This window comes from Chrysemys picta, chromosome 8 (genome assembly GCF_011386835.1).
Source record: "Chrysemys picta bellii isolate R12L10 chromosome 8, ASM1138683v2, whole genome shotgun sequence".
Taxonomy (NCBI): Eukaryota; Metazoa; Chordata; order Testudines; family Emydidae; genus Chrysemys; species Chrysemys picta.
The window spans coordinates 54,530,643-54,556,488 of NC_088798.1; the positions used below are offsets into that span (position 1 = coordinate 54,530,643).

The window sequence follows — 25,846 nt, forward strand, 5'->3', positions numbered from 1 at the left end:
GGTACCACAAAAGTATATTTTTGGAAATTGTAGGGAAATTTTAAAGGATGTTGAGCTTAACTAAAACTAACATGTACTAACTGCAGATGTACCATGGCAACTAATTGATGTAAATGCTAATAAGTATGACGTAAGAGACAAATTGAGCGACTGAAGACAGGGACTCCAATTTTATTGAGGGTAGAAGTACCTATAAGGGAAAAGGTTAAAACCATCACTGAATATGTATAAGATACGGTGGGTGTTGGCATAACACCCTATACGAGTTAAGACCCAGCCTCAGGGCAGTCGAACATGTTGGTTGCGTTGATTTGACAACCACATGCAGATCACCTCATGTATTCTGGGGCTCCTCACAAGAGATGATGCGAATATGCAAGTGCTAGCCATTTTGTATTGGCTCCATCTCCTTTGATGTATTACAGTGTTTGTGATCTTGTTTGTTTAGCAAATAAATTTTACTAGTCAGAAAACATGCAGAGTTTTGTTTCTTGTGTGCACCTCAAGTTCCTAATTCTACTGGCAACTCTATTATTGTGACTGATTTGGAAGCAGACCCCTTTCAAATTATTGTGTAATAGCTACATGAAAACAAGTATCCCCTTCGCAATCAGGCAATAGGAACATTTGAATATCCCCAAAGTATTTTCCATAAAATGAAAATTAAAACATCAATGTTGTACAAAAGTTCTGAAGGTGACCCGCAGAAAAGGGGTCTTCTGTCCTGTTTTATTTCTTTATGTACTGAAGTAGGTTTTGAAGTTTTTCTCAAAATGGATTTCTTCTGCTTGCAGGACTGATAATTTTATTAGATTTTTAAAAATCTAATCAGATTTTGTCATTAGTTTTTAACTTTACCATTTTACAGTCTTAACTTGCTGAAGTGGATGTTTTATATTTGTTTGTTTCTTTAGTTTCCTAAATAGCAGAATTTGAGATTTTATATTGGGGAGAAAAAAAATCCAAAATAATTTACATTTTAAACACTTATTTATGCTGAAAAAGACAGAGCCTCATTATCAATCTTACTGTGAGGATGCCATAAACTCTCAACCACAAAGCTGATAAACTACATATCTGTAGCCAACATCACCTTCTGATATATTGAATTTCCACAAGTCAAGAAAGATGCATTATTTTCACCAGGCTATACTCCTTCAGGGTTTGAAGTCAACTTTGCTCTTCAGTCACTAAAGTGACTTTGAAAATTCCACCCTTAAGTGCCTAAATATGGATTTAGGTGCCTAATTTTAGACCTCTATTTTTGAAAGCTGTGGCCTGTGTGTATTTAAAAAGTTAATAGCTTTGTTAGTGTTGAAAGTAACTTTTTTTTTCAGTGACAGATTTTGTCACTGAAAGAAAAGTTGAGTACAATTTTAGTCCAAGGTACTGTAAACACTCATACACATGAGTAACTTTAAACAAAAGTAATCCCATTGAAATAAAAATTCTTTATCTATCGTAAAGCAGATTAGAAGTGTAAATTTTTTCCTTTGCAGGTTACCTTTATAATACCAAACATTGCCCCTCATACAGTAAACATGCTACCAGGACATGAATTTACCAGCCAGCAAGCCTGTCATTTCTTCAGCATTGGTTTACACAATATTCGTGCATAAACAAAATGTCTTAGCAACATTAAGCCCAACGCAAGTCTTTAATATTACAGTTCCATAAACCACTTAATTTAAATCACTAACACAATTAGTAGCTGCATCGACTGATTGATCGGGTCTGATTTAGAGATTAATGGGGAACCTCAGAATACTTGGAGAAAGTCAGCTTTACATCAGAGACCATTCTACCAAGTGTCTTATTCCCTAAGAAAATCTCTATTACACTTTCTATTGCCCTATTGGATTCATTGCTCCCAGGTGAGATAACACGGTCTAGTGCTTAGAGCAGGATGCAGGGAATCAGTCTATTTCACACTGCAATACTCTGTGTGCCACTGAGCAAGCATTTCCCTTATCTGTGAAATGGGAAAAATTACCTTTGAGAAAATTATACAATTAGGTGCTATTAAATTTGATTATTTATCTTAAACACATTGGGCTATATCCTGTCCCTTGGCTTCACCCCCCTTGTACTGCTCTAGCTTGCAAAGGAGATGGAATGCTGCCTAAACAGGGCAGCTGGAGAGTCCCTGCAACATAAGGCTTAGCTGACTTCACAAACCCCCGTTGCCTGGACAGTTGTCTGCAGCCAGAAATCTGGCTAATATTCAATACACCAGTGTTGAAACTGCTCTGGGAAGCACAATGTACTTCCATAGTTTCTCTTAAACCGCCCAACAGCACAGTAAATACAGCCACTCGCTATCAGGAATGAAACAACATTAAACTCTACCCAGAGAACAAAGCCAAATTCAGGAGCCAATATAAGTCGATGTAAGTTGTACCTTTTTCCAGCCCCCTCTGTGAGAGTTATCAACTAGTCTCTCATTCACTTCTAGCTGGATACATAGGCCAAACGTAGCAGTGACTTGTAAGATGGTAGGTATAAAGTAGATTCCACTTAATGGCAATTCTGATGTTAGCAACTTCCAGTTAATGCGTCCCAGCAAAATGTTGCCAATTCCATTCTCATTAACATCAGTGTTAATGGGATTTGGATACTGGCAACAGCACACCACTTATTAGCCCCCCTCCCCACATCCCTTATTTTAAAGAAAGGCCCACCGCAGGCAGATTTGCAAGGCTGCAGCCAGGAAAAGAAGTGGTAGGACAGGCATTCCCTGCTTGCAACCCCCCAAACCTGCTTGCTGCTAGTGCTCAGCCCATCCCAGTTCTTCCTTCTGGGGCTGCAGCCCAGCAAACCTCTCTGCACACAGGGACTGCACAGGCGGTATGGGGCTATGGATGGCCAGGAAGGTTGTGGGCAGGACAGTAACAGGAAGGGGAGCTGCATCCCGGATGTCAGCGTGGCACAGTACCTCTCCCTGTGCCTTGCCAGGGGACTGCATGCCAGGAAGAAAGCACTGGGTTGTGCTGATCCCTGACCCATGGAGGGTTTAGGAAGAGGTATGGTGCAACCTCATGAGCCCCTCAGCTCCCCATAGAAAGTCCCAACATCCAGACTGCAGCTGCCCTGCCAGAGTCAGGTTTGCATGGCTACATCCAGAAAAGGCATGTCCCAATTCTTTCTTCCCTGGCTGCTGCCTTGCAAATCTTTCTTCTGCTTATTAGCAACTCTCTGATAATAGCAACTTTTTGCTGGCAGCCAAAGAGTTGCTAATAAGCGCAATCTACTATGCCACTTGAGCAAACAACTCCTTACACCCTCCTATTTTACCTGCTACACCCCTCTTTTCTAGGCTTTCCACACTAGTTATTTCACACCAAGTTATTTCCTTAGATTGAGTGGGCCAAGATTCAAAAATATAGGGTAAAAGCACACACAAAAAAACAGATTTCACAGTCCGTGACGCATTTTTCATGGCTGTGAATTTGGTAGGGCCCTAGTTACAGGTAAAGCAGTATAAGTTACATGATAGTAAGCTGATGAGAGTCTAGATGAGAGAGTTGAGTAAGCTGAAGTAACTCGTACACTGAGAGGGCTAGAAGAGGATGTAAATTAAGGCACTCTCCCTTTCCTTATGTATGTTTATCTTTTAGTGACAGCCATGTTAGTCTGTATCAGAAAAAACAACGAGGAGTCTTTGTGGTACCTTAGGGTACACCTACACCTGTCTAGGGTAGACACAATAAATCGATCCCCGATCACTCTGCCGTCCACTCCTGTACTCCACCGCGGTGAGAGGCGGAAGCGGAGTCAACAGGGGAGCGGCAGCAGTCGACCCCGCACCATGAGGATGCAAGGTAAGTTGACCTAAGATACATCGACTTCAACTACGCTATTCTCGTAGCTGAAGTTGTGTATCTTAGGCTGATTCCCCCCTCCCCCCCCCCAGTGTAGACCAGGCCTTAGAGACTAACAAATTTATTGGGCATAAGATTTTGTCAGATGGCATGGAGTGAAAAATACAGCAGGTAGGTATAAATATACAGCACATGAAAAAATGGGAGTTGCCTTACCAAGTGGGGGGTCAGTGCTAACAAGGCCAATTCAGTCAGGGTGGATGTGGCCCATTCCAGATTGACAGAGCCAGAAGGGTACCCAGAAGTCACCTACTACAGGACAGGCCCAACGAAGAAAGTAACAGAACGCCACTAGCCATCACCAAAGCCCTCAACTAAAACCTCTCCAGTGCATCATCAAGGATCTACAACTTATCCTGGAGGATGATCCCTCACTCTCACAGACCTTGGGAGACAGGCCAGTCCTCGCTTACAGACAGACCCCCAAATACTCACCAGCAACTACACACCACACAACAGAAACACTAACCCAGGAACCAATCCCTGCCACAAACCCTGTTGCCAACTCTGTCCGCATATCTATTCAGGGGACACCATCATAGGACCTAACCATATCAGCCACACCATCAGGGGCTCGTTCACCTGCACATCTACCAATGTGATATATGCCATCATGTTCCAGAAATGCCCCTCTGCCATGTACATTGGCCAAACCGGACAGTCTCTACACAAAAGAATAGACACAAATCAGACATCAAGAATTGTAACATTCAAAAACCAGTAGGAGAGCAATTCAATCTCCCTGGACACTCAATAAAAGACTTAAAAGTGGCCATTTGTCAATGAAAAAACTTCAAAAACAGACTTCAAACAAGAAACTGCAGAACTGGAATTAATTTGCAAACTTGACACCATCAAATTAGGCCTGAATAAAGACAGAGTGGCTGGGTCACTACAAAAAAGTAATTTTCCCTCTGTTGATACTCAGACCTTGTCAACTGTTGGGAATGGGCCACATCCACTGTGACTGAATTGGCCTCGTTAGCATTGACCCCCCATTTGGCAAGGTAACTCATCTTTTCATGTGCTGTATATTATTTATACCTATCTACTGTATTTTTCACTCCATGCATCTGATGAAGTGGGTCAGAGCCCACGAAAGCTTATGCCCAAATAAATTTGTTAGGCTCGAAGGTGCCACAAGGACTCCTCGTTATCTTTTAGTGTAATCCTTCCCATTTCACTGGAATTTGTAAAGAACTGTCCTAGTATCTAGCCAATTTCCCCTGGTTTATTTTTGTGATGTCTAACTTACTCTTACTAGTCTTGCTTCGCTTACAATTTATGAAAACAAAAATGTAAGATTGACCATTTCTTCTGTACTTCAACTCCCCACCACAAAAGAACCACCAGTTCCTTCAGGGAAAGCTTGAGCAAACAGATAGGCTTTGCAGAATGACCTAAAGTCAAACTAAAGCTGTCAGACCAACAAAGGGAGGGAATTTGACTCTAGTCTAAACATGCCACTGAAAAAATTATGCCTCCACAGTCCCTGTTTGAATCTGAGACATGTCAGCTCATGACCTCATCAGAATTTCAACTGTCAGGGGAGTGCTGAGGAGACATGCAGTCTTAAGATGGCCAGGACCCAAACAATTAAGGGATCATGATCAACACCTTGAATTGAAACAAGAAATTAAGTGTTAGTGTCATCTTTGGAATATATAGATACACAACTGCACTACATTCTGCATTAGATGAAGTATGAATGTTCAAGAAAGCCCTCAGAAGAGAATGAGCAGAAGACCAGTTGTCCAAAGCCACTCTCTGATTCCCTCAAAGAAAATAAATTGAATCTCCGCAGAGTAAGTCTATCAATCACTGCCAAAAAAAGGAGCTGTATCAACATCATAGATACTGTAGCAAAGGCAGCTGATGGATCTGATACACACTCACTCTTTCTAGACCAGGGGTCGGCAACCTTTCAGAAGTGGTGTGCTGAGTCGTCATTTATTCCCTCTAATTTAAGGTTTCGCGTGCCGGTAATACATTTTAATGTTTTTTAGAAGGTCTCTCTCTATAAGTCTATATATTATATAACTAAACTAGTGTTGAATTGTAAAATAAACAAGGTTTTTAAAATGTTTAAGAAGCTTCATTTAAAATGAAATTAAAATGTTGATATTATGCCACCAGCCCGCTCAGCCCGTTGCTGGTCTGGGATTCTGTTCACCTAGGCCGGCAGCGGGCTGAGCGAGGCCTGAGGCCAGGACCCCAGCTGGCAAGGGTCCGGCAGCCAGAACCCCAGACCAGCAGCGGGCTGTGTGGGGCCGGTGGCCAGGACCCCAGACCGGCAGTGGACTGAGCGACTCTGCTCACTGCCGCTCAGGGGTTGCATCCGCCGGCTCCTGCCAGCCGGGATCCTGGCTGCCGGATCCACTCAGCCCGCTGTCAGTCTGGGGTCCCAGCCCTCCCCACATACAGTGGGTACCTACCTTCTCCCTGGTTCTGGGCATTCTCTTCCTCTCTCTGCACGGAGCTGAGGGTGGCAGTGCACTGAGCACAGGGCTGGGGGTGAAGGGTTGGGCCAGGAGCTAAAAATGAGGGAGGGGGCTCAGGGTTGGGGCAGGAGGTTTGGGTGTGGGGTACTTACCTGGGCAGCTCCCATTTGATGTGAGGGGTGCAGATGGGAATGTCGGCGAGGGGTTCAGATGGGAATGTTGGGGGGGGGTGCAGGAGCTCCCATTTGGTGCTCCGGGTGGGGGTGGGGATGTGGGGCAGTGCAGGTGTCAGGGCACAGCGGGGGCTGGGGATGTGTGGGGGTGCCAGAGTCAGGGCTAGGGTTGTGGGGGTGGGATGAAGGAGTCAAGCAGAGGGCTGGGTGTGTATGAGGGAGGTACAGGGCTCAGGGCAGGGGTCTGGGGTGTGTGCGGGGCTCAGGGCAGAGAGAGAGAGAGAGAGTGTGAGTGAGTGAGTGAGTGAGTGAGTGAGTGTGGAGGGGTGAGAGGTCAGGGCTCAGAGAGGGCTGGGTGACTGCCCCCCTAAGAACTCCCAACCCCCCAGTTCCTTGTCCCCTGACCACCCCCTCCAGAGACCCCCCACCCTAACTGCCCCCCCCCTCCCCAGGACCCTTCTTGCTCCCTGTCCCCCTATCCACCCCCCGCCCCCTGACAGACCCCGGGACTCCCATGCCCCATCCAACCCCCCCACTCCCTGACTGCCCCCTCCAGAGACACCCCGCCCCATCCAACCCACCCTGTCCCCTGACTGCCCCCACGCCCACCCCTTATCCAACCCCCCCTCCCCCCGGCCCCAGACCCCTTACCATGAGGCTCCACGCAGAGCCTGATAAGCTGCCCCGTGGGAGCGCGCAGCCTCGGCGGCAGAGCTCCGGGTGAGCGGGGAGCGTCTTTTCCTCCCCGCGGAGCCAAACACTGCCCTGTGGGAGCACGCAGCCCCAACCCCCATGGTGCTGCACACACGGCGACAGAACTCCAGGGGAGGGGAGAAGGCGCGGGAGGGGCCGGCAGCTTGCTGCGCTCCGGCTCAGGAGCGTGGACCCCGCGGCTTGCCGTGCTGGGTGAGTGGGGTCATTTGCCCACCCCATGCGCACGGCTATGCTTCTGCTCCCTGCCCCCGCAGGGGGAGTGGAGGGCAGAGGAGATCAGGCCGGGCTGGGCAGGATTTTTAATGGCACGCTGAAGTCCCGGCAGGCTCCAGTGTGCCATTAAAAATCGGCTCGCGTGCCGTCTTTGGCACGCGTGCCATAGGTTGCCGACCCCTGTTCTAGACAGCTGAAGTGAATTTTCCTAGGTACTTGGGGTCCCTCAAAATGTAATGGTTCTCTACAAAAGGGTGGTACTAAAACTGGCATTAGGAGTTCTAGGGTTGAATCCATCAACGACTCCTTACCAAATATGCTCAGTTACAAGTTAAAAAGGTGGCTTATTAACTCTCAGCCTTACAACAATCTGGTATCTGAAAGTCAAACTGTGTTAGCTGGCTCATGAACCACCAGCAGTAAGATTCTACAAGTCAGTTTCTGTCCTCATGTACACCTATGCAACCCTATTGTCTTGAATCAAGTTAATATATGAGGCAGAACAGAATTCAGTCTATACTCAAGCTTTGCAGATTATGTAGTGCTAACAGTAGTAAAAATTAGGGCTGTCAAGCGATTAAAAAAACTGATTAATTGCTCTGTTAAACAATAGAATACCATTTATTTAGATATTTTTGGATGTTTTCTACATTTTCAAATATGTTGATTTCCATTACAACTCAGAATACAAAGTGTACAGTGCTCACTTTATTTTTTATTACAAATATTTGCACTGTAAAAAAACCAAAAGAAATTGTATTTTTCAATTCACCTCATACAAGTACTGTAGTGCAATCTCTTTATCATGAAAGTTGAACTTAAAAATGTAGAATTACGTACAAAAAATAACCGCACTCAAAAATAAAACTATGTAAAACTTTAGAGCCTACAAGTTCACTCAGTCCTACTTCTTGTTCAGCCAATCGCTCAGACAAACAAGTTTGTTTACATTAGCCGGAGATAATGCTGCCTGCTTCTTGTTTATAATGTCAACTGAAAGTGAGAACAGGTATTCGCCTGGTACGATTGTAGCCGGCGTTGCAAGATATTTACGTGCCAGATTCGCTAAAGATTCATATGTCCCTTCATGCTTCACCCACCATTCCAGAGGACATGCTGCCATGCTGATGATGGGTTCTGCTCAATAACAATCCAAAGCAGTGAGGACTCACGCACATTCATTGTCATCATCTGAGTCAGATGCCACCAACAAAAGGCTGATTTTCTGTTTTGGTTGTTCGGGTTCTGTAGTTTCCACATCGGAGTGTTGCACTTTTAAGATTTCTGAAAACATGCTCCACACCTCATCTCTCTCAGATTTTGGAAGGCACTTCAGATTCTTAAACCTTGGGTCAAGTGCTGTAGCTATCTTTAGAAATCTCACATTTAGTACCGTCTTTGCATTTTGTCAAATCTGCAGTAAAAGTGTTCTTAAATTGAACAATATGTGCTGGGTCGTCATCCGAGACTGCCATAAGACAAAATATATGGCAGAATGCATGTAAATCAGAGCAGGAGACACAATTTTCCCCTAAGGAGTTCAGTCACAAATTTAATTAGTGCATTATTTATTTTAAGAGTGTCATCGGCATGGAAGCATGTCATCTGGAATGGTGGCGGAAGCATGAAAGGGCATATGAATGTTTAGCATATCTGGCATGAAAATACCTAGCAATGCCAGCTACAACAGCGTCATGTGAACACCTGTTCTCATTTTCAGGTGACATTGTAAATAAGAAGTGGGCAACATTATCTCCCATACATGTAAACAAACTTGTTTGTCTTAGTGATTGGTAAACAAGAAGTAGAACTGAGTGAGGACTTATAGGCTCTAAAGTTTTACATTGCTTTGTTTTTGAGTGCACTTATGTAACAAAAAAAAAATCTACATTTGTAAGTTCAACTTTCAAGATAAAGAGATTGCACTACAGTACTTGTATGAGGTGAATTGAAAAATACTATTTCTTTCGTTTATCATTTTTACAGTGCAAATATCTGTAATCAAAAATAATATAAAGTGAGCACTGTACACTTTGTATTGTGTTGTAAACTGAAATCAAATATTGAAAAATGTAGAAAAACATCCAAAATATTTATTAAATTTCAATTGGTATTCTATTGTTTCATAGTGTGATTAAAACTGAGATTAATCCCAATTAATTTTTTTAATTACTCGCTTGAGTTAACAGCAATTAATCGACAGCCCTAGTAAAAATGTATGACACTAAAGTAAACATGTCCTTGTGTATAGTAGAGGAGCTGATCTGTCAAGTCAGAAGTGCCATTTTTAACTACTGACTTTTCAGTGTAGAACTACAATTTAAGGCACTGAACACAGCAACCAGGTCACCCTCCATTACCTCCCTTCCCCCAAGAGTAAACTTGTAAGGAAATACCATGAATCACTTTTATATCTAGTCCCTAAATAAGGCCTGTTGCTGTTCTTCAATTATTAACTATTTGCATAGAAATAGCACCTAGGACCTCAGTTAGGCCTCTTTTCAGCTAGATGCTGCACATACAAAAAGCCAATCCCTGCTCCAAAGAGCTTACCATCTAAGAAAAAGGCAAGGGACAGACGCTGTACTCAGAATCTGAATGCCTTACCTGCACTGCCACATTCTGCTTCCCTGCTTCCTGCATCTTCTCCAAGCTGCATTTCTTGGTTTCATTCTTTCTCTTGTTGTCTTTCTTTCCATCATTTTTAGTAGCTGTTATTCCTTTGCTATAGTCCCTTCTTTCCCTACCCACATCTTTAGGTGGATAGATTCGTCCTTGCTCTCGGTTTACCTCTCGTGGTTTAATGTTCTCTTTGAATGTGACCATTGGTTTCTCCCCAGTGTCACAGTTACTAAGATTTCTGCCAGTAGACAGAACTGATTTGAGTCCTGGGCTCCCATCTGTAGACAGTGGCTCTGCAATGGATGTTTCTTGTAGGACGAGACTCTCTTTGGCTTCACTAGGGTCCTCTAGTAACAACTCTGGGATTTCTGTCAAAAACAACAGTTTTCCTACTTCGTTTTCACACTGAATCAGCCTAAAAAAAGGAAAAAAAGGTACTGAATAGCATGTAGTAGTCGTTTTAACCATGTAACCCATCTTCCCAGGCTATAATAATGGCATGACATACACAACGAGCAAGCACACGAACCCCGCAGCCTCAGTACTAACTCTATAACACAAATTACATTATACCTTCCAGGCCGATGGCACTCTTCAATATGCACGCCCACCCACCATTACCCAGTCTCTACCACTTCACCTACTATTGCCAGTATTGTTATTTAATTGTACCCCAGTAGTACTCAGAGGTCCCATTGTACTAGATGCTTTACCACCACGTAGGAAGATACAATCCCTGCCCCAAACAGGTAAATCTAAAAAACTGTGTATTCTCCACTAATTACAAGTTTCACGAATGCCCATTATCAGCACCATGCATTCGCGCACTATTTTTTAGTCACTACCACAGTACAAAACATTTACTTACATATGTAGTGTTCTACAATACACTAAGGCAACGTATCAACATTTCCACTCAAAATGGTTAAATCTCTGGCACCTGTCAATACTACTATGCTTTACAACAAGAACAATATACAAACAGGAGAGAGAGAGCACCAGCAGCTGCGTAGATACCTTGGCTGGTTGTCAGCAATCCATTTTCCTGTGAAGATCAGTCGTTGCTGCCGTACCCGTCGCTGCTGCCCTTCTTTGTCTCCTGTAATCCCCTGGTGGCCTTTGGAGAAATCCAAGTTCCTAATGTGGACGTAAACAAAGAATGGAAAATAAAATTAATCTCAGTTACCTCTTGTACCATAAAGGCAAATGGAGGCTTTCAAAAAGGACGATGAATTGTACAGAAAGCTATTGCAGGTTTCATTTTCAGCAGGGTTTAATAACCTAAATACAGTTATAGATATCGGAATTGCATTTTCAGTTATATTACTTTAATAAAGAAGGTCTACATTAAGCAAGTAAGTTAGTGACGTCAAGTCCTTTATGACATGACAAAAGGGTGCATGATATTAGGAAATACCCTCATATTAATTAAGACCACAAGCATAAAGGTTAACAGTAAGTGATTGGATTTAATAATTTTTCATAAGGAGTTTAATTTGTTTAAACCAATGTTTCTCCCTCACTAGCCATCTCCTCCGGGCTCCTGCAGTGAAGTCATAGTGCTATTAGTACTCTGATGCTATGGAAATTATTCATATGTCAAGCATAGGAGAACTACTTTGCTACAGGATCAAACTGAAGAACAAGTTAGGCTCAGAGGGAGAAAATCCCACAACAACTTCAACAGCAGCAAAGGAAACAAAAGGGCCAAGTAGTTTTTTTCATATAAATATATTCCTTTCCCAAGTTCTCAGTGTGAGTTCTCCTTTAAGATCATCACTGTTTCCAAAGCTGGGTTGAAGGCTATTGAAGGAAAAATGCAAAAAGGAAAATCTAAAAACTAAAACCAGAAAAAAAGAACCCCGTCCATGTTACAAGTTTTAGTATGTTATATATACAAATGTGTTAAAAAAAAATGAAGCTTTCCCTTCCTCAAAAATTTTACTCCTGTCTGATACCGGACGGACTCCAGTTCATCACGAAACTAGAGAGATTGGAGTCCTGCACGCAGACCACTTTTTACTTATTAAAATTGTTTGTAAGGAGATCTACTTTCATCTGTACTTGCTGTGAAAACAGGGTTAGTGCAGATCGTCAGTATCTCCTACCACAAAGTCTTCATCTCAGTACTTTACCACCAGTACGGGTAAAGCATCTTTCAGCTGCCACTCACCTGAACGAGGGTCTCAGAGCCAAGAATCCCTGCAACTCAAACTCCTCTGGAAGTGGGGTAGCTGGTGAACAATCAGACAGGAAAGAATATCAGTAAACAAGGCCTGAAATATGCTGCACCAGAAAGGTTATGGATATCCAGTCACCATATACAGTACAGCTCACACTACTAGATAAATGCTGTACTGCTCATGCTGTGGGATCTATAGGAAGTGAAGGATAGATAAAATGAAATACAATATACTCAGCACAGGAAAGAGCAGTTTGTAAAATATTCACATTCTAAGTGCACTAATACTGGACGGTGCTTTATTTGACTTTCATATCCAACCATGATACCCCAATACCAATGATGCTAGAGACACTTCCTCCCCCGCCCCCCACCTCCCTTTCACAGAACACAGTCTAGGGGCATCCTTACCATTAGTGCTGGAAAGATCTTCCTCATGGGGCTGGAAGCTGTTTAGCAGAGAAATCAGCCATGGCCAAATGCTAGAAATCAAAAGAAGATAGTTTCCACTTGTCATGGTATGTCTGAACTGGAATTCTACTGATTGTACCAATTAAATATGGAGACCTATGACAGAGTTGAAATCCAACTCAGCACAACTGCTTCCAAGAATGGATAACATTATCAAGATTTTTGGCATCCCTCCCTCACCGCAAAATTTTTTCAAAAGGCAGTATAAGATAACCAGAGAACCCAGTTTCTTGTCTCCAAATTCTGGAAGTATGGCAAGGGCATGTACCAGCTAGAGAGAAACAAACCACAGGTGTCACTTGATTTTAAAATATTATACTAGGGGAATGAGTTCACACATTTGTTTGTAGTTCGTACTTTCCAATTCAAAGCTGACTCTTCTCAAGAGAACATATCTGAAAATCAGTTCAGAGACAAAATTCTTCTGTAAGATATAGTTAGGGTTGAGCAGACTCATTACTTCTAAAAACCTTAACAGAATATTGTAGTTCTAGAAGTAGATGTTGGAACATCAGGAAGTCCTAAGTTCAGGTTGGATTTAAGTTGAACACTGAACTACCTTCACTCTACATGCATGCCCTGCTAAAGCTGGTGCAATGACGGGAAATACCACTCTGTTTCAATTTCAAATCTGAGAACTACTATAAGGGGCACGTATAAAGTGAGGCAATTGTTTGAGAATGAAGTAAAGTCCTCTGATTTTACAACAGAGGGGGAAATAGTGGATATCTGTCTATCTATGGATAGTCCGGTCTTATTAATAAAAGTGTAGTGAGGTACACAAGTGTGGGCATATGGGTGCCATGGCAACAGTGAGATGGAAGGGTTGGACTGATTCAGCACTCTGTGGTACGCCTTTATTCTCTGGGGCCCCAACTGTTTTTGCAGATTTTTTAAAAAATAAATGAAAGCATAAGCTGGCAAATAATCTTTCAAATGTGAATCTGTGTCTTCAGACAGACTGAAAATAGCTTGAATAGAGATGTGAAATACTCCATTATCTCAATAGCGCGTTAACATTTAATTGCCATCAACAGGCTTAAAATCAACCACTGATAACTATTCTGCCACTTGTTTTGCAAGCACATGGTACTCTGTGATTGCTAGATGAGCTTGAATGGAGCACAGTACTATTACACTCCACAACCCTCCAAATCTGACTCATGGCGAGATATAAAAATATACAGTAATAGTGGAAATGGAAGACTGTGAAGAAAAGTTCTGATGGGTAAGACACAGGCATATTCCAGGAGGATGAATTCTAGTTGGGTCTGTGGCTAAACAGATTACTTGCTACTTAGAAATATAGTCCGCATTTGTGCTAGTGTATGGCTGCTTTTGTAGAGCATAGGGCAGGGGTGGCCAAACTTACTGACCCTCTGAGCCGCATACGACAATCTTCCGAAGTTTGAGAGCCATGGCACACCTAGACGGGGCTCGGGGCTTCAACCCTGCTCCTGCTGAAGCCCCAAGCCCCGGCAGGTGCACCTGTGGGGCCGAAGCCCTGAGACCCCTCTCCTCACTGGACAGAAGCCTCTACCTCACCACTCCGCTGCAAGGCAGAGGGCCCAAGCCACTCCCCCCCGCAGTCTGGTAGGTGGAGAATTGGGGGGGAATGGAGCTCCACGAGCCGCACCTTACTGGTAGAAGAGCCGAATGTGGCTCTCAAGCCTCAGTTGGCCACCCCTGGCATAGGGCTTGTAAGAAATGTATGAAATTTTATGACATTCTAATACGTTTAGCAAATTAAAATACAGTATAAGGATTTGTCAAAGTTTGTGAATTTCCTCAGTCTTATTTTAAAATACAGATCATGAAAATTCTCTGTATATTATTTTCTTCCAGCTGTACTGTCCTATAGTTATAGGAGTGAAGCAAAAGTGATGCATTTAAATTCAGTGAAACAATACAGGTTGAAATGAAGACCAGATAAATCAAGAATTACTCAGAGAAGCCTGAATTCCTTTAACCAGAATGGTCCAGGTAAAGGAGCTTACAAAACACCATTAGCCGTACTGACAGAGCTTATAGCCAGCTTGAACTTGAGCAGATTGGTTAACTGAGCTTGCAGCTCTGTGAGCATAGAAGAATTTAGTGACTCCAGCAGATACTTGCTGAGGGTTAAAAAACCTGAATAGCCTGTAAAACACATCCTGCAGCATGGACTCCTACAGTAGCCATATTGGAAATAACCTGCATCCTGATCCCATCTCACAATCCACCTCTCGCCCCTACAATTGAGCTCAAGGAATTCTTAAAACTCTGTCTCTGAAGGCATGGCTCTGGCCTGGAGATTCCTTCCAGTTGTATGGCTCCCCTCATGGACAAACACTTGCAAACTGGGCTACAAAACAGGAGTTAGTATCTTTTCACTGCCAGTGTTAACCACCAAGTACAGTGTGAGCAAAAGTGCAAGGGGCTGGCACCAGTAAAAAGAAAGACTAGTTACGTGTCAGATGAAGGAGAAAGTATTTCCTACCATATTCTAGGCAGTTTCACCAAACAACCCCCAAGTTTTCTTGCCTCCAGGGCGTGAGGTGGGGAGCAGAGATTAAAGAACACTAATCCATTTCAAATTTTCCATTGTGCCTAATTTGTCAGGGTCCCACTTAAACTTTACAAGTGTACCAGTAATATTTATATTGCAGTTCACTTGCTTCCTGTGACAGACCCCCTCATCTCCCCTTCCCTCTGGCAGTCAATGCCTTGGATTAACATTTATATCCTGTAGTAACTGGCATCAATTCTGTGAAAGTAATAGGCATTCAGAGGCCTGGTCTACACTACGAGTTTAGGTCAAATTTAGCAGCGTTAAATCGAATTAAGCCTGGACACGTTCACACGGCTAAGTCCCTTTTTTCGACTTAAAGGGCCCTTTGAATCGGTTTCTTTACTCCACCTCCGACGAGGGGATTAGCGATAAAAATCGGCCTTAGCGGGTCGGAATTGGGATAGTGTGAACGGAATTCAACGTTATTGGCCTCCGGGAGCTATCCCACAGTGCTCCATTGTGACCGCTCTGGACAGCGCTCTCAACTCAGATGCACTGACCAGGTAGACAGGAAAAGCCCCGCGACCGTTTGAATTTCATTTCCTGTTTGCCCAGCGTGGAGAGCACAGGTGACCACGCAGAGCTCATCAGCACAGGTAACTGTGATGGAGTCCCAGGATCTCAAAAGAACTCCAGCATGGACAGAACGGGAGGTACGGGATCTGCTCGCCATATGGGGAGATGAATCAGTGCTAGCTGAACTCCGTAGCAGTAAACGAAATGGCAACATATAAGAATAGGTCTCAAAGGCCATGAAGGACAGAAGCCATAACAGGGACGCACAGCAGTGCCGCGTGAAAATTAAGGAGCTAAGGCAAGCCTACCGCAAAGCCAGAGAGGCAAACGGAAGGTCCGGGGCAGAGCCGCAAACATGCCGCTTCTACGCGGAGCTGCATGCCATGTTAGGGGGTGCAGCCACCACTACCCCAAACGTGTGCTTTGACTCCTTCAACGGAGAAACACACAGGGAAAAGGGTTCGGGGTACGAGGAAGATGAGGATGAAGATAATGTAGATAGCTCACAGCAGCAAGGAAGCGGAGAAACTGGTTTCCCCAACAGCCAGAATATGTTTATCACCCTGGACCTGGAGCCAGTAACCCCCAAACTCACCCAAGGCGTGCTCCCAGACCCTGAGGGCACACAGGGGACCTCTGGTGAGTGTACCTTTGTAAATATTACACATGGTTTAAAAGCGTGTTTAATGATTAATTTGCCCTGGCAATCGCGGCCAGTACAGCTACTGGAAAAGTCTGTTAACGTGTATGGGGATGGAGCGGAAATCCTCCAGGGACATCTCCAGAAAGCTCTCCTTCATGTACTCCCAAAGCCTTTGCAAAAGGTTTCTGGGGAGGGCTGCCTTATCCCGTCCACCATGGTAGGACACTTTACCACGCCAGGCCAGTAGCACGTAGTCTGGAATCATTGCATAAGAAAGCATGGCAGCGTATGGTCCCGGTGTTTGCTGGCATGCAGACAACATCCATTCCTTATCGCTCTTTGTTACCCTCAGGAGAGTGATATCATTCACGGTCACCTGGTTGAAATGGGGCGATTTTATTAAGGGGACATTCAGAGGTGCCCGTTCCTGCTCTGCTGAACAGAAATGTTCCCCGCTGTTAGCCACGCGGTGGGGGGGAGGGGTGAAGTGATCATCCGCGAGAATTGGGGGGGGGAGGGGGAAGAGGGGTTAGTTGGGTTTGTGCTGCATGTTAACCCGGAAACCGCAGCCCCTCCTTTTACATTGCAAACCCATTTTAAATGGCCAACCCAACGGGTGCTTGGTATGGGAAATGAGGGCGCTACTGTTTGAAACCGTTCCCACATGTTAAGAAGGTTAAAAAAGCCAAAAGACTGTGGCTTACCATGGCTGCCTGCAAGCCGAAATCTGTTGCCTGGCACTGCGTGAGTGATCTCTCACACCAAACCGGCAGGCCCTCAATATAAGAGGAAAAATGCGACCTTGTAACGAAAGCGCATGTGCTGTATAATGTGAACAGCAAAATTTAACGTGAAAGAGTGTACCCATTGTTCTCTAAAATGTGTCTTTTTTAACCACTACTCCCTTCTCCTCCACCAGCTGCAAATGTTTCTCCTTCACAGAGGCTAATGAAGATTAGAAGGAGAAAACGGCGGACTCGGGATGATATGTTCTCGGAGCTCCAGATGTCCTCCCACGCTGATAGAGCACTGCAGAATGCGTGGAGGCAGTCAATGTCAGACTACAGAGAAGCACAATATGAACGAGAGGAGAGGTGGCGGGCTGTATTGCGGGATGAACAGAGCAAGTGGCGGGCTGAAGATGATAGGTGGTGTCAGCTTGTAGACAGAAGGCAAGAGTCGATGCTCTGGCTGCTGGAGCATCAAACTGATATGCTCCAGCGTATGGTTGAGCTGCAGGAAAGGCAGCAGGAGCAGAGAAAGCCGTTACAGCCCCTGTGTAACCAACAGCCCTCCTCCCAAAGTCCCATTGCCTCCTCACCCAGACACCCAAGAACACGTTGGGGGGGCCTCCCAGATGATTGCCCGAGCATCAGAAGGCTGGCCTTCAATAAGAGTTAAAGTTTTAAACTGCAGTGTGTCCTTTTCCTTCCCTCCTCCCCCACCCATCCCAGGCTACCTTGGCAATTATCCCCCTAGTTGTGTGATGAATTAATAAAGAATGCATGAATGAAGTAACAGTGACTTTATTGCCTCTGCAAGCGGTGCTCGAGGGGGGAGGGGAGGGTGGGGTGGTTGGTTTACAGGGAAGTAGAGTGAACCGGGTGGGGGGGGCGGAGGGTTCATCAAGGAGAAACAAACAGAAGTTTCACACCGTAGCCTGGCCAGTCACAAAACTTGTTTTCAAAGCTTCTCTGATGCGCACCGTGCCCTGCTGTGCTCTTCTAACCGCCCTGGTGTCTGGCTGCGCGTAATCAGCAGCCAGGCGATTTGCCTCAACCTCCCACCCCGCCATAAATGTCTCCCCCTTACTCTCACAGATATTGTGGAGCACACAGCAAGCAGCAATAACAATGGGGATATTCTTTTCGCTGAGGTCTGAGCGAGTCAGTAAGCTGCGCCAGCGCGCTTTTAAACATCCAAATGCACATTCCACCACCATTCGGCACTTGCTCAGTCTGTAGTTGAACAGGTCCTGACTACTGTCCAGGCTGCCTGTGTACAGCTTCATGAGCCATGGCATTAAGGGGTAGGTTGGGTCCCCAAGGATCACGATAGGCATTTCAACATCCCCAATGGTTATTTTCTGGTCCGGGAAGAAAGTCCCTTCTTCCAGCTTTCGAAACAAACCAGAGTGCCTGAAGATGCGAGCATCATGTACCTTTCCCAGCCATCCCACGTTGATGTTGGTGAAACATCCTTTGTGATCCACCAGGGCTTGCAGCACCATTGAAAAGTACCCCTTGCGGTTTATGTACTCGGTGGCTTGGTACTCCGGTGACAAGATAGGAATATGGGTTCCGTCTATCGCCCCACCACAGTTTGGGAATCCCATTGCAGCAAAGCCATCCACTATGGCCTGCACGTTTCCCAGAGTCACTACCCTTGATATCACCAGGTCTTTGATTGCCCTGGCAACTTGGATCACAGCAGCCCCCACAGTAGATTTGCCCACTCCAAATTGATTACTGACTGACTGGTAGCTGTCTGGCGTTGCAAGCTTCCACAGGGCTATCGCCACTCGCTTCTCAACTGTGAGGGCTGCTCTCATCCTGGTATTCTGGCGCTTCAGGGCAGGGGAAAGCAAGTCACAAAGTTCCATTAAAGTGCCCTTACGCATGCGAAAGTTTCGCAGCCACTGGGAATCGTCCCACACCTGCAACATGATGCGGTCCCACCAGTCTGCGCTTGTTTCCCGGGCCCAGAATCGGCGTTCCATGGCATGAACCTGCCCCAGTAACACCATGATTTGCACATTGCTGGGGACTGTGCCTTGTGAGAGGTCTATATCCATGTCAATTTCCTCATCACTCTCGTCGCCGCGCTGCAATCGCCTCCTCGGCTGGTCCTGGTTTTGCTTTGGCATGTCCTGGCTCTGCATATACTCCAGGACAATGCGCGTGGTGTTCATAGTGCTCATAATTGCCGCGGTGATCTGAGCGGGCTCCATGATCCCAGTGCTATGGCTTCTGGGCTGAAAAAAGGCGGGAAACTAGTATCTGACGGACAGAGGGAGGGGCGAGTGACGACATGGAGTACAGGCACAGGGAATTAAAATCAACAAAGGTGGCTGTGCATCAGGGAGAAACACAAACAACTGTCACACATAATGGCCCCCCCAAAGATTGAACTCAAAACCCTGGGTTTAGCAGGCCGTTGATTTCATGGAGGCGGGGCGGGAAGCAAATGAATACAGAACAAATCTATTTTTTACATCTTAAGCTGGCAGATGACAGTGCAGCATGACTGATAGCCCTCGGCATCTTCTGGGTGCTTGGCAGAAAATACTGGATGCTTGGCAGAAAATAGCATACTACGACTGATAGCCATCATCGTCAATGGGAAGGCAGTACGACGACGACGGATACCAGTCATAATATACCATCTTCTACCAAAAGGCAAGGGGCTGCTGCTGTGTAGCAATGCAGCCCCCTGTCTGCCAGCTCCCAGATCGCCGATGAAGGCTATCAGTCATACTGCACCGTCTACTGCCAAAAGGCAATTAGCTGCTGCTGTGTAGCAATGCAGTACCATGTCTGCCGGCACCCAGATGACATATGGTGACGGTGAGCTGAGCTGAGCAGGCTCCATGCTTGGCGTGGTATGTTGTCTGCACAGGTAACCCAGGTAAAAAGGCACGAATTGATTGTCTGCCGTTGCTCTGATGGAGGGGGAGGGGCCTGACGACATGTACCCAGAACCCCCCGTGACACGGTTTTGCATTATTCAGGCATTGGGATCTCAACCCAGAATTCCAATGGGAGGCGGAGACTGCAGGAACTGTGGGATAGCTACCCATAGTGCAACGCTCCGGAAGTCGACGCTAGCCTCGGTACTGTGGACGTGGTCCGCTGGCTTCATGCACTTAGAGCATTTTATGCGGGGACACACACCATCGACTGTATAAAACCGATATCTATAAAACCGGCTTCTATAAATTCGACCTAATTTCGTAGTGTAGACATACCCTAAGTCAAAGGCATGCTGTAGCAGAATGGACACCCGCTCCTGCCCTGAAGGGCTTGAAATCAGCCCTGAAGGAAGGCTGCAGGGGTAAAAGCAGCCCTGGAAAGGGTTGCAGCTCTAAAAGCTGGGCTGATTAGGGGAAGCGGCTGCAGCTGGGCCACACCCCAATCAGTCCCAGCTGGCCCCTTTAAGAGGCAATGAGCCAGGAGCCCAGACATCACTCTCTCTGCCTTCAGAGAGAGAAGGGCCTGGCACAAGGGAGCTTAACCAGAAACCTAGATTGGGAGCAGGGCTGGGGAAGGGCCAGAGGAGCTGGGAGCTCCGGCCTAGGAAAGCCCCAGGCTGCAGGCCTGGCAAGGCCTCATAGGTGTAGAGTTGCAGGGGGCAGCCCATGGGTAGGTAGAGGCAGCAGGTCCAAACCCCTTTGCCTGTGATGAGTGGCTGATACTGCAGTCTGCCCCAGTGAACGGCAGCTAGATGGAGACTGGGCAGTAGCCAAGACTGAGGCAAAGTGGGGATAGTGGATGGGGGTTCCCCTGGGAAGGGGAGACCCAGAACTGTGGGGGTACTGCCAGGGGTCAGCACCTGGCGGAAAAGGGGCACTGGGGTCCTGGGAGGGACACGGGGCCAGTGGCAAGGTGGATCACCAGCCTGCAGAGGGTGCTCCAAGGCTGGGAAAGCTAATTCCCAAGGACGACCAGCAGGAGGCCCCACAGCAGTGAGACCCACGCCCTACACATGCCCAGAACTCTCACAATGAATCTGACCTTTTTCAGTAAATCTTAGTCATTATCTAACACATGATGGATTGAAACACAAACATGTATCCTGAAGGTAGGTCAGCGACTTTTCCTGAATGGCTACTGAGATTGGTGGATGTAAAAATGTTGATTTTGTAAGTCCATCAAATCCTCTTTGATCTAAACTAAGTAACAAACCCTCATTCTGTTTGTATGGTAGGGCGTGAGGGGAATAGAGGTGGAGTATAAATATTATCAGTGTAGTTCTCATCCATGATACTTGCCATACTTTCAACATGCCTTTTGAAATAAATTAATAAAATCTTTACTAACAGTAGATGTCTGCTTTAGCTATTTTGGAGTCTGGTATGTGAGTGTAAAATGTTTAAAACAAACAAACTTAGGAGGTCTACTTAAAATAGTTTCCAAAGTGCACTGGCTGCTGTCTTCAGGCAACAGATAGAAGTGGCCAGGAACCAGATTGTGAAGAACCACACACTAGAATTGGTATGTTTTATGGATATTTCTTTTCCTATCTGGGATTAAAGATTCCTGCCTTGGGGTAATATGGTTTCAGCAGAAGAAAAATCTGTATCAGCCGTTTAAGGTAAGATCAATTATCCACAAGAAAAAGCACATAAACCTTAAGGGTGGGAACTTGTGTATTTCTGCATTTTTCAGAGTACAGAAAATTCTAAATCTGCATGTTAAAGTACAAGGATTATTCCCCCAATGAGTCCAAGAATAAGTACAGTTAAGACCGATGGACCAAATAAATAGGACAGGGATACTCGCAGCTTTACTATATAATAGGAAGGCCTCAGAAGTATGATTAGGACAGTGGTTCTTAACCTTTTTCATTTACGGACCCCTTTGGACATTTCTAATGGAGGTGCAGACCCCTTTGGAAATCTATTGTCTGTATATACAGTTGAATTCTGTTCAGTCAGTTTTCAGTGTAAGTCTGTCATGGACCCCTTAGACATAATCCGCAGACCACAGGTTGAGAACCACTGCACTGGAGTATTACAAAGATGGAGGGACACAACATATACACGTTTCAGGAGAACCAATGAAAAGAAAAAAGGCAAAAGTGGTTTTTTATCCTAAAGGAAGCTTTTTGTTCTTAGCAGTACTGTGAGAAAAACTTTAAAGAGACATGGTCAGCTTGAATTTTTAAAATTGACAAATTTATTAAAATCCAAGGATGATGCAGGACTTTAACAGAATGTCTATTTAATTCTTTTTAAAGTATTGAACAAGAGTTTGTTCCCTGTTGATACGAGTTTTCAGCAAAAAGACACTGATTACTACAAAGAGCTGTCAAATGCACAACTTGAACTAGAGAGAGAAAAAATAAGGTTATTTCACCAATTTTTAAGTTATATTAATCTTAGCTGTTGCTTGCAAGTAACGAAAGTATAACAATCAGACCAGCGTGATCAAGTTGAAGAAGAAAAATCTGTATCAGCCATTTAAGGTAAGATCAATTATCCACAAGAAAAAGCACCTAAACCTTAAGGGTGGGAACTTGTGTATTTCTGCATTTTTCAGAGTACAGAAAAATTTCCTTCTAAAATCCTATCTCCTTCACTACGAGATAGGAGCATGTAGACAAATTGAGCAAAAGTGAGGGATTTTTAAGTAGGGCTCTGTGTCCTACCTCCTCACTGTAGAATTCAGAACTTTTTCAGGGGAAAATTGAATAGTACATGTTCATTTGTTCTGAGGGAAGGAGGGAAAGATCAAGTCTGATGAATGAAGGAGGTATCCATACAGGGAAAAAAATTTTACTATCAAAGATGATTTTGAAAGAATGGATTACTTATCTTACAGTAAGTATAGTTGTTAGAGATGTGTTGTCAAAATGGATTCCACTCCTGGTGCACATGTGCCTCATGCACACATGATTAGACTCTTTTGGCCAGCAGTGTTCGTTGGGGCTGTGCTTGTCCCCTACATGCTCTCATACCTTCACCCAAAGGCATAAACACCAGAGCAGGCCCAAATGTCCCTGAGTTCCTTCACCAGTTCAGAGCCCTAGCGGAGTAGGACTCCATAGTAGTGGGGAAGGAGTGCAGGTCATGGAATCTAGGTGGACAACACATCGCGAAGATGTCATGTAAGTTACTGTAATGTAAGTAACCATTCTCTCTTTGAGTGATTGTCCACATGAATTCTACTCTAGGTGACAAACAGCAGTTGTCTGTTAGCTTGGATGTGGGTACTAGGAGTCCTACTTGAACAATGAATGGAGAACAGCCCTAAAATAAGCGGCATCTGACCTGGAAGCCTCCACCAAAGAATAGTGTCCTGTAAATGAGTGAACCATGCATGCAGCCCACCATACAAACTTCAGAAATCGGAACAGTTAGCAGAGGATGCCTGATGTCTAGCAGAATGAGCTCTAATGCAGCTAGGTGGATCTAACTCACTCATAATATGTTCTTTTACAGTTGAAGACGAGCTAAGAATCTCAAAGGATAGTGCCTAACCCTTCACTCATTTTCTCTACGAAGGCCACAGTTTAGGTATGTTCCTAAAATATTTTTGTCCTGTTAAGGTAGTCTTACAATCTCTTTAATACATCACATGTATGAAATTTAGTTTCCCCTGAGACTGAGCGAGTCTTGGGGAAGAAAACAAAGATGAATAAATTGATACACACAAACATTTTAAACAACTTTGGGTAGGAACTTGGGATGAGACCTGAGAGTGACCCTTTCCTTATGAAACACAGTGTAAGGAAGCCCTGTCCTGAGGGCCTGAATCTCTACTACCCTTCAAACAGATGTAACGACTACTAGAAAGGCAGTCTTCATACCTAGGTGGCAGAGGGAACAGATTGCTAAGCACTCAAAGGAGGGGACCCATCAACCTTTTAATGTTACAGAGGTCCTAAAAAGGGAGCTCCCAAACTGGGGGAAAAGCATGAATCAGGCCATTAAGCAATCTAGCCACTGTAGGGTGAGAAAATAGTGTGATTCTGGATAGGAAAGTGATTGCAGATATTGCAGCTTGTGGAACTGACTAAGTCCAGCTTTTGGGGATAATAAATAGTCCAATATTGCTGGGAGACTTCTAGTCCTAATGCCAGAATAGAAAACTTTCTACCTGGCTACGAGTCAATGTAGTTGAGGTTTTCCTGCTTTGGAACAGAATGTTCTAAACTTCTACCGAACGGCTTTTTCTGGTGGATGTTAGCGAGCCAGCATCCAGGCTATTAACAATACTGGGTGAAAGATCTAATCACTGTGCTGTGAGACTATGTTACGCAGGACAGGCAAAGTGATCTGGGGCTCCACTGAGAGGTTCATCAGATCCGAATACTGGAACTCCTTGGCCCATGCAGAGGCTATCACAATTGATCCAACATCTTGCCTCAGGTTTCTCAGGTCCTTCAAGGATATTAGGGGAAAGCATACATTAGTCCCAGTGTCCAGGGGATGAGAAAGGAATCTCAGAGCCCAGAATGGATCAGAACACTTGGCATTTCTTTTCTGACCTGTGGCAAATAGGTCAATTGATGGATATCTTCACTTGCAAAAAAATGCTCTGAAATATTGGGTCCTTGACTGACCACTTGTGACTGTCTGAGAACTGCCTCATGAGGTGATCTTCTAGCAAGTTCTGATGCTTGGATGATGCAGGGCCAGTGACATCAGTGGGTAAGGAATAGAGCTGAATGCTCTCTTGTGCAGATGACCTAGCTCCTCCTTTACTGCTGACATAATATATAACTGTGGTGGTGTTTGTTAGCACTTGGACTGTAAATCCCAGGAGTAGAGGCAAGAATGCCTTGCATGCCTGGCAAATGGCTCTGAGTTCCAGGACATTTATGTGCAGACAAACTTCTTGAGAGGACCACAGGCCCAGTGTTTGAAGGTGACTTACATGAACTCTCCACATCCCTCAATGGAGCCATCTGTCCCCAGAGCCTTGGTAGGTAGAGGTGCAGCAAAGAGTACTTCCTTGTACACTTGAAGTGGGTCCTTCCATTAGTTTAATGAGGAGAGGACTTCTTATGGGACCATGATCATCAGATCCATGAGGTGTCTGCTGAATGTGGATTTTTCTTTGTTGACTTTGAGCTTTAGTGTGGCAAAGAACATTAAGGTTATTTGATCTGCATTGGCCACCTGTTGTGCTGAACTTCCTTAGATCAACCCTTCAAGGGGATCTGAATAAACTCCTCTGCAAATGAGCTACTATGACTACCAGGTTCTTGGTGAACACTCTCAATGCAGAGAAAGACTAAAGGACAGAACCCTGGTAATGAGATGTTCCTACTAGGAATCTGAGGGATTTCCTGTGAGCCAGGTGTATATTGTTGACACCAAAAAAATCTAGAATGGGCTGCCAACCCTCTTGCTTTAGAAAGAATAATTAATGAGAATTAAAAACCCCAACTGTCCCTGAATTCTAAATCTCCCACCACATCTTGGAGCAGTGGAAGAATCCACCCTCTTGCTTCAACTGTATCTTGAGAGGGGTTCCTGAAGAGGGACAGGGAAGTTGAGTGGGGAGTAGGAAGAAAATGGAATTGAATGTAATACCAGTTGCTGACAATCTCTCAGACCCACTTCATACCCCAATGTGTCCAGCAGGGCTATGACTGATAAGCATTTGTATACTGAATCAGTGGACACAGGAGAATACCAGGGACCCATACACTCCCCTGCTCAAAGAGAAATCTTTGGAGTCCATCCCTGAGTCCCATTGTAGCTGGGTAG

General features: G+C 44.9%; 1 protein-coding gene across 6 annotated transcripts in view; it reads right to left on the reverse strand.

Moving 5' to 3' along the window:
* SMG7 (SMG7 nonsense mediated mRNA decay factor) overlaps window positions 1-25,846 on the reverse strand; it is a 104,152-nt gene that overhangs the window by 16,757 nt on the left and 61,549 nt on the right. For all 6 annotated transcript variants that reach the window (XM_042851293.2, XM_005290732.5, XM_042851292.2 and 3 more), the window contains 4 exons: window positions 12,638-12,708; window positions 12,218-12,278; window positions 11,062-11,181; window positions 10,030-10,459 (listed from right to left, as the gene is read on the reverse strand). In XM_042851293.2, the coding sequence (XP_042707227.1) occupies window positions 10,030-10,459; window positions 11,062-11,181; window positions 12,218-12,278; window positions 12,638-12,708 (682 nt within the window). The remainder of the gene's footprint in view (window positions 1-10,029; window positions 10,460-11,061; window positions 11,182-12,217; window positions 12,279-12,637; window positions 12,709-25,846) is intronic.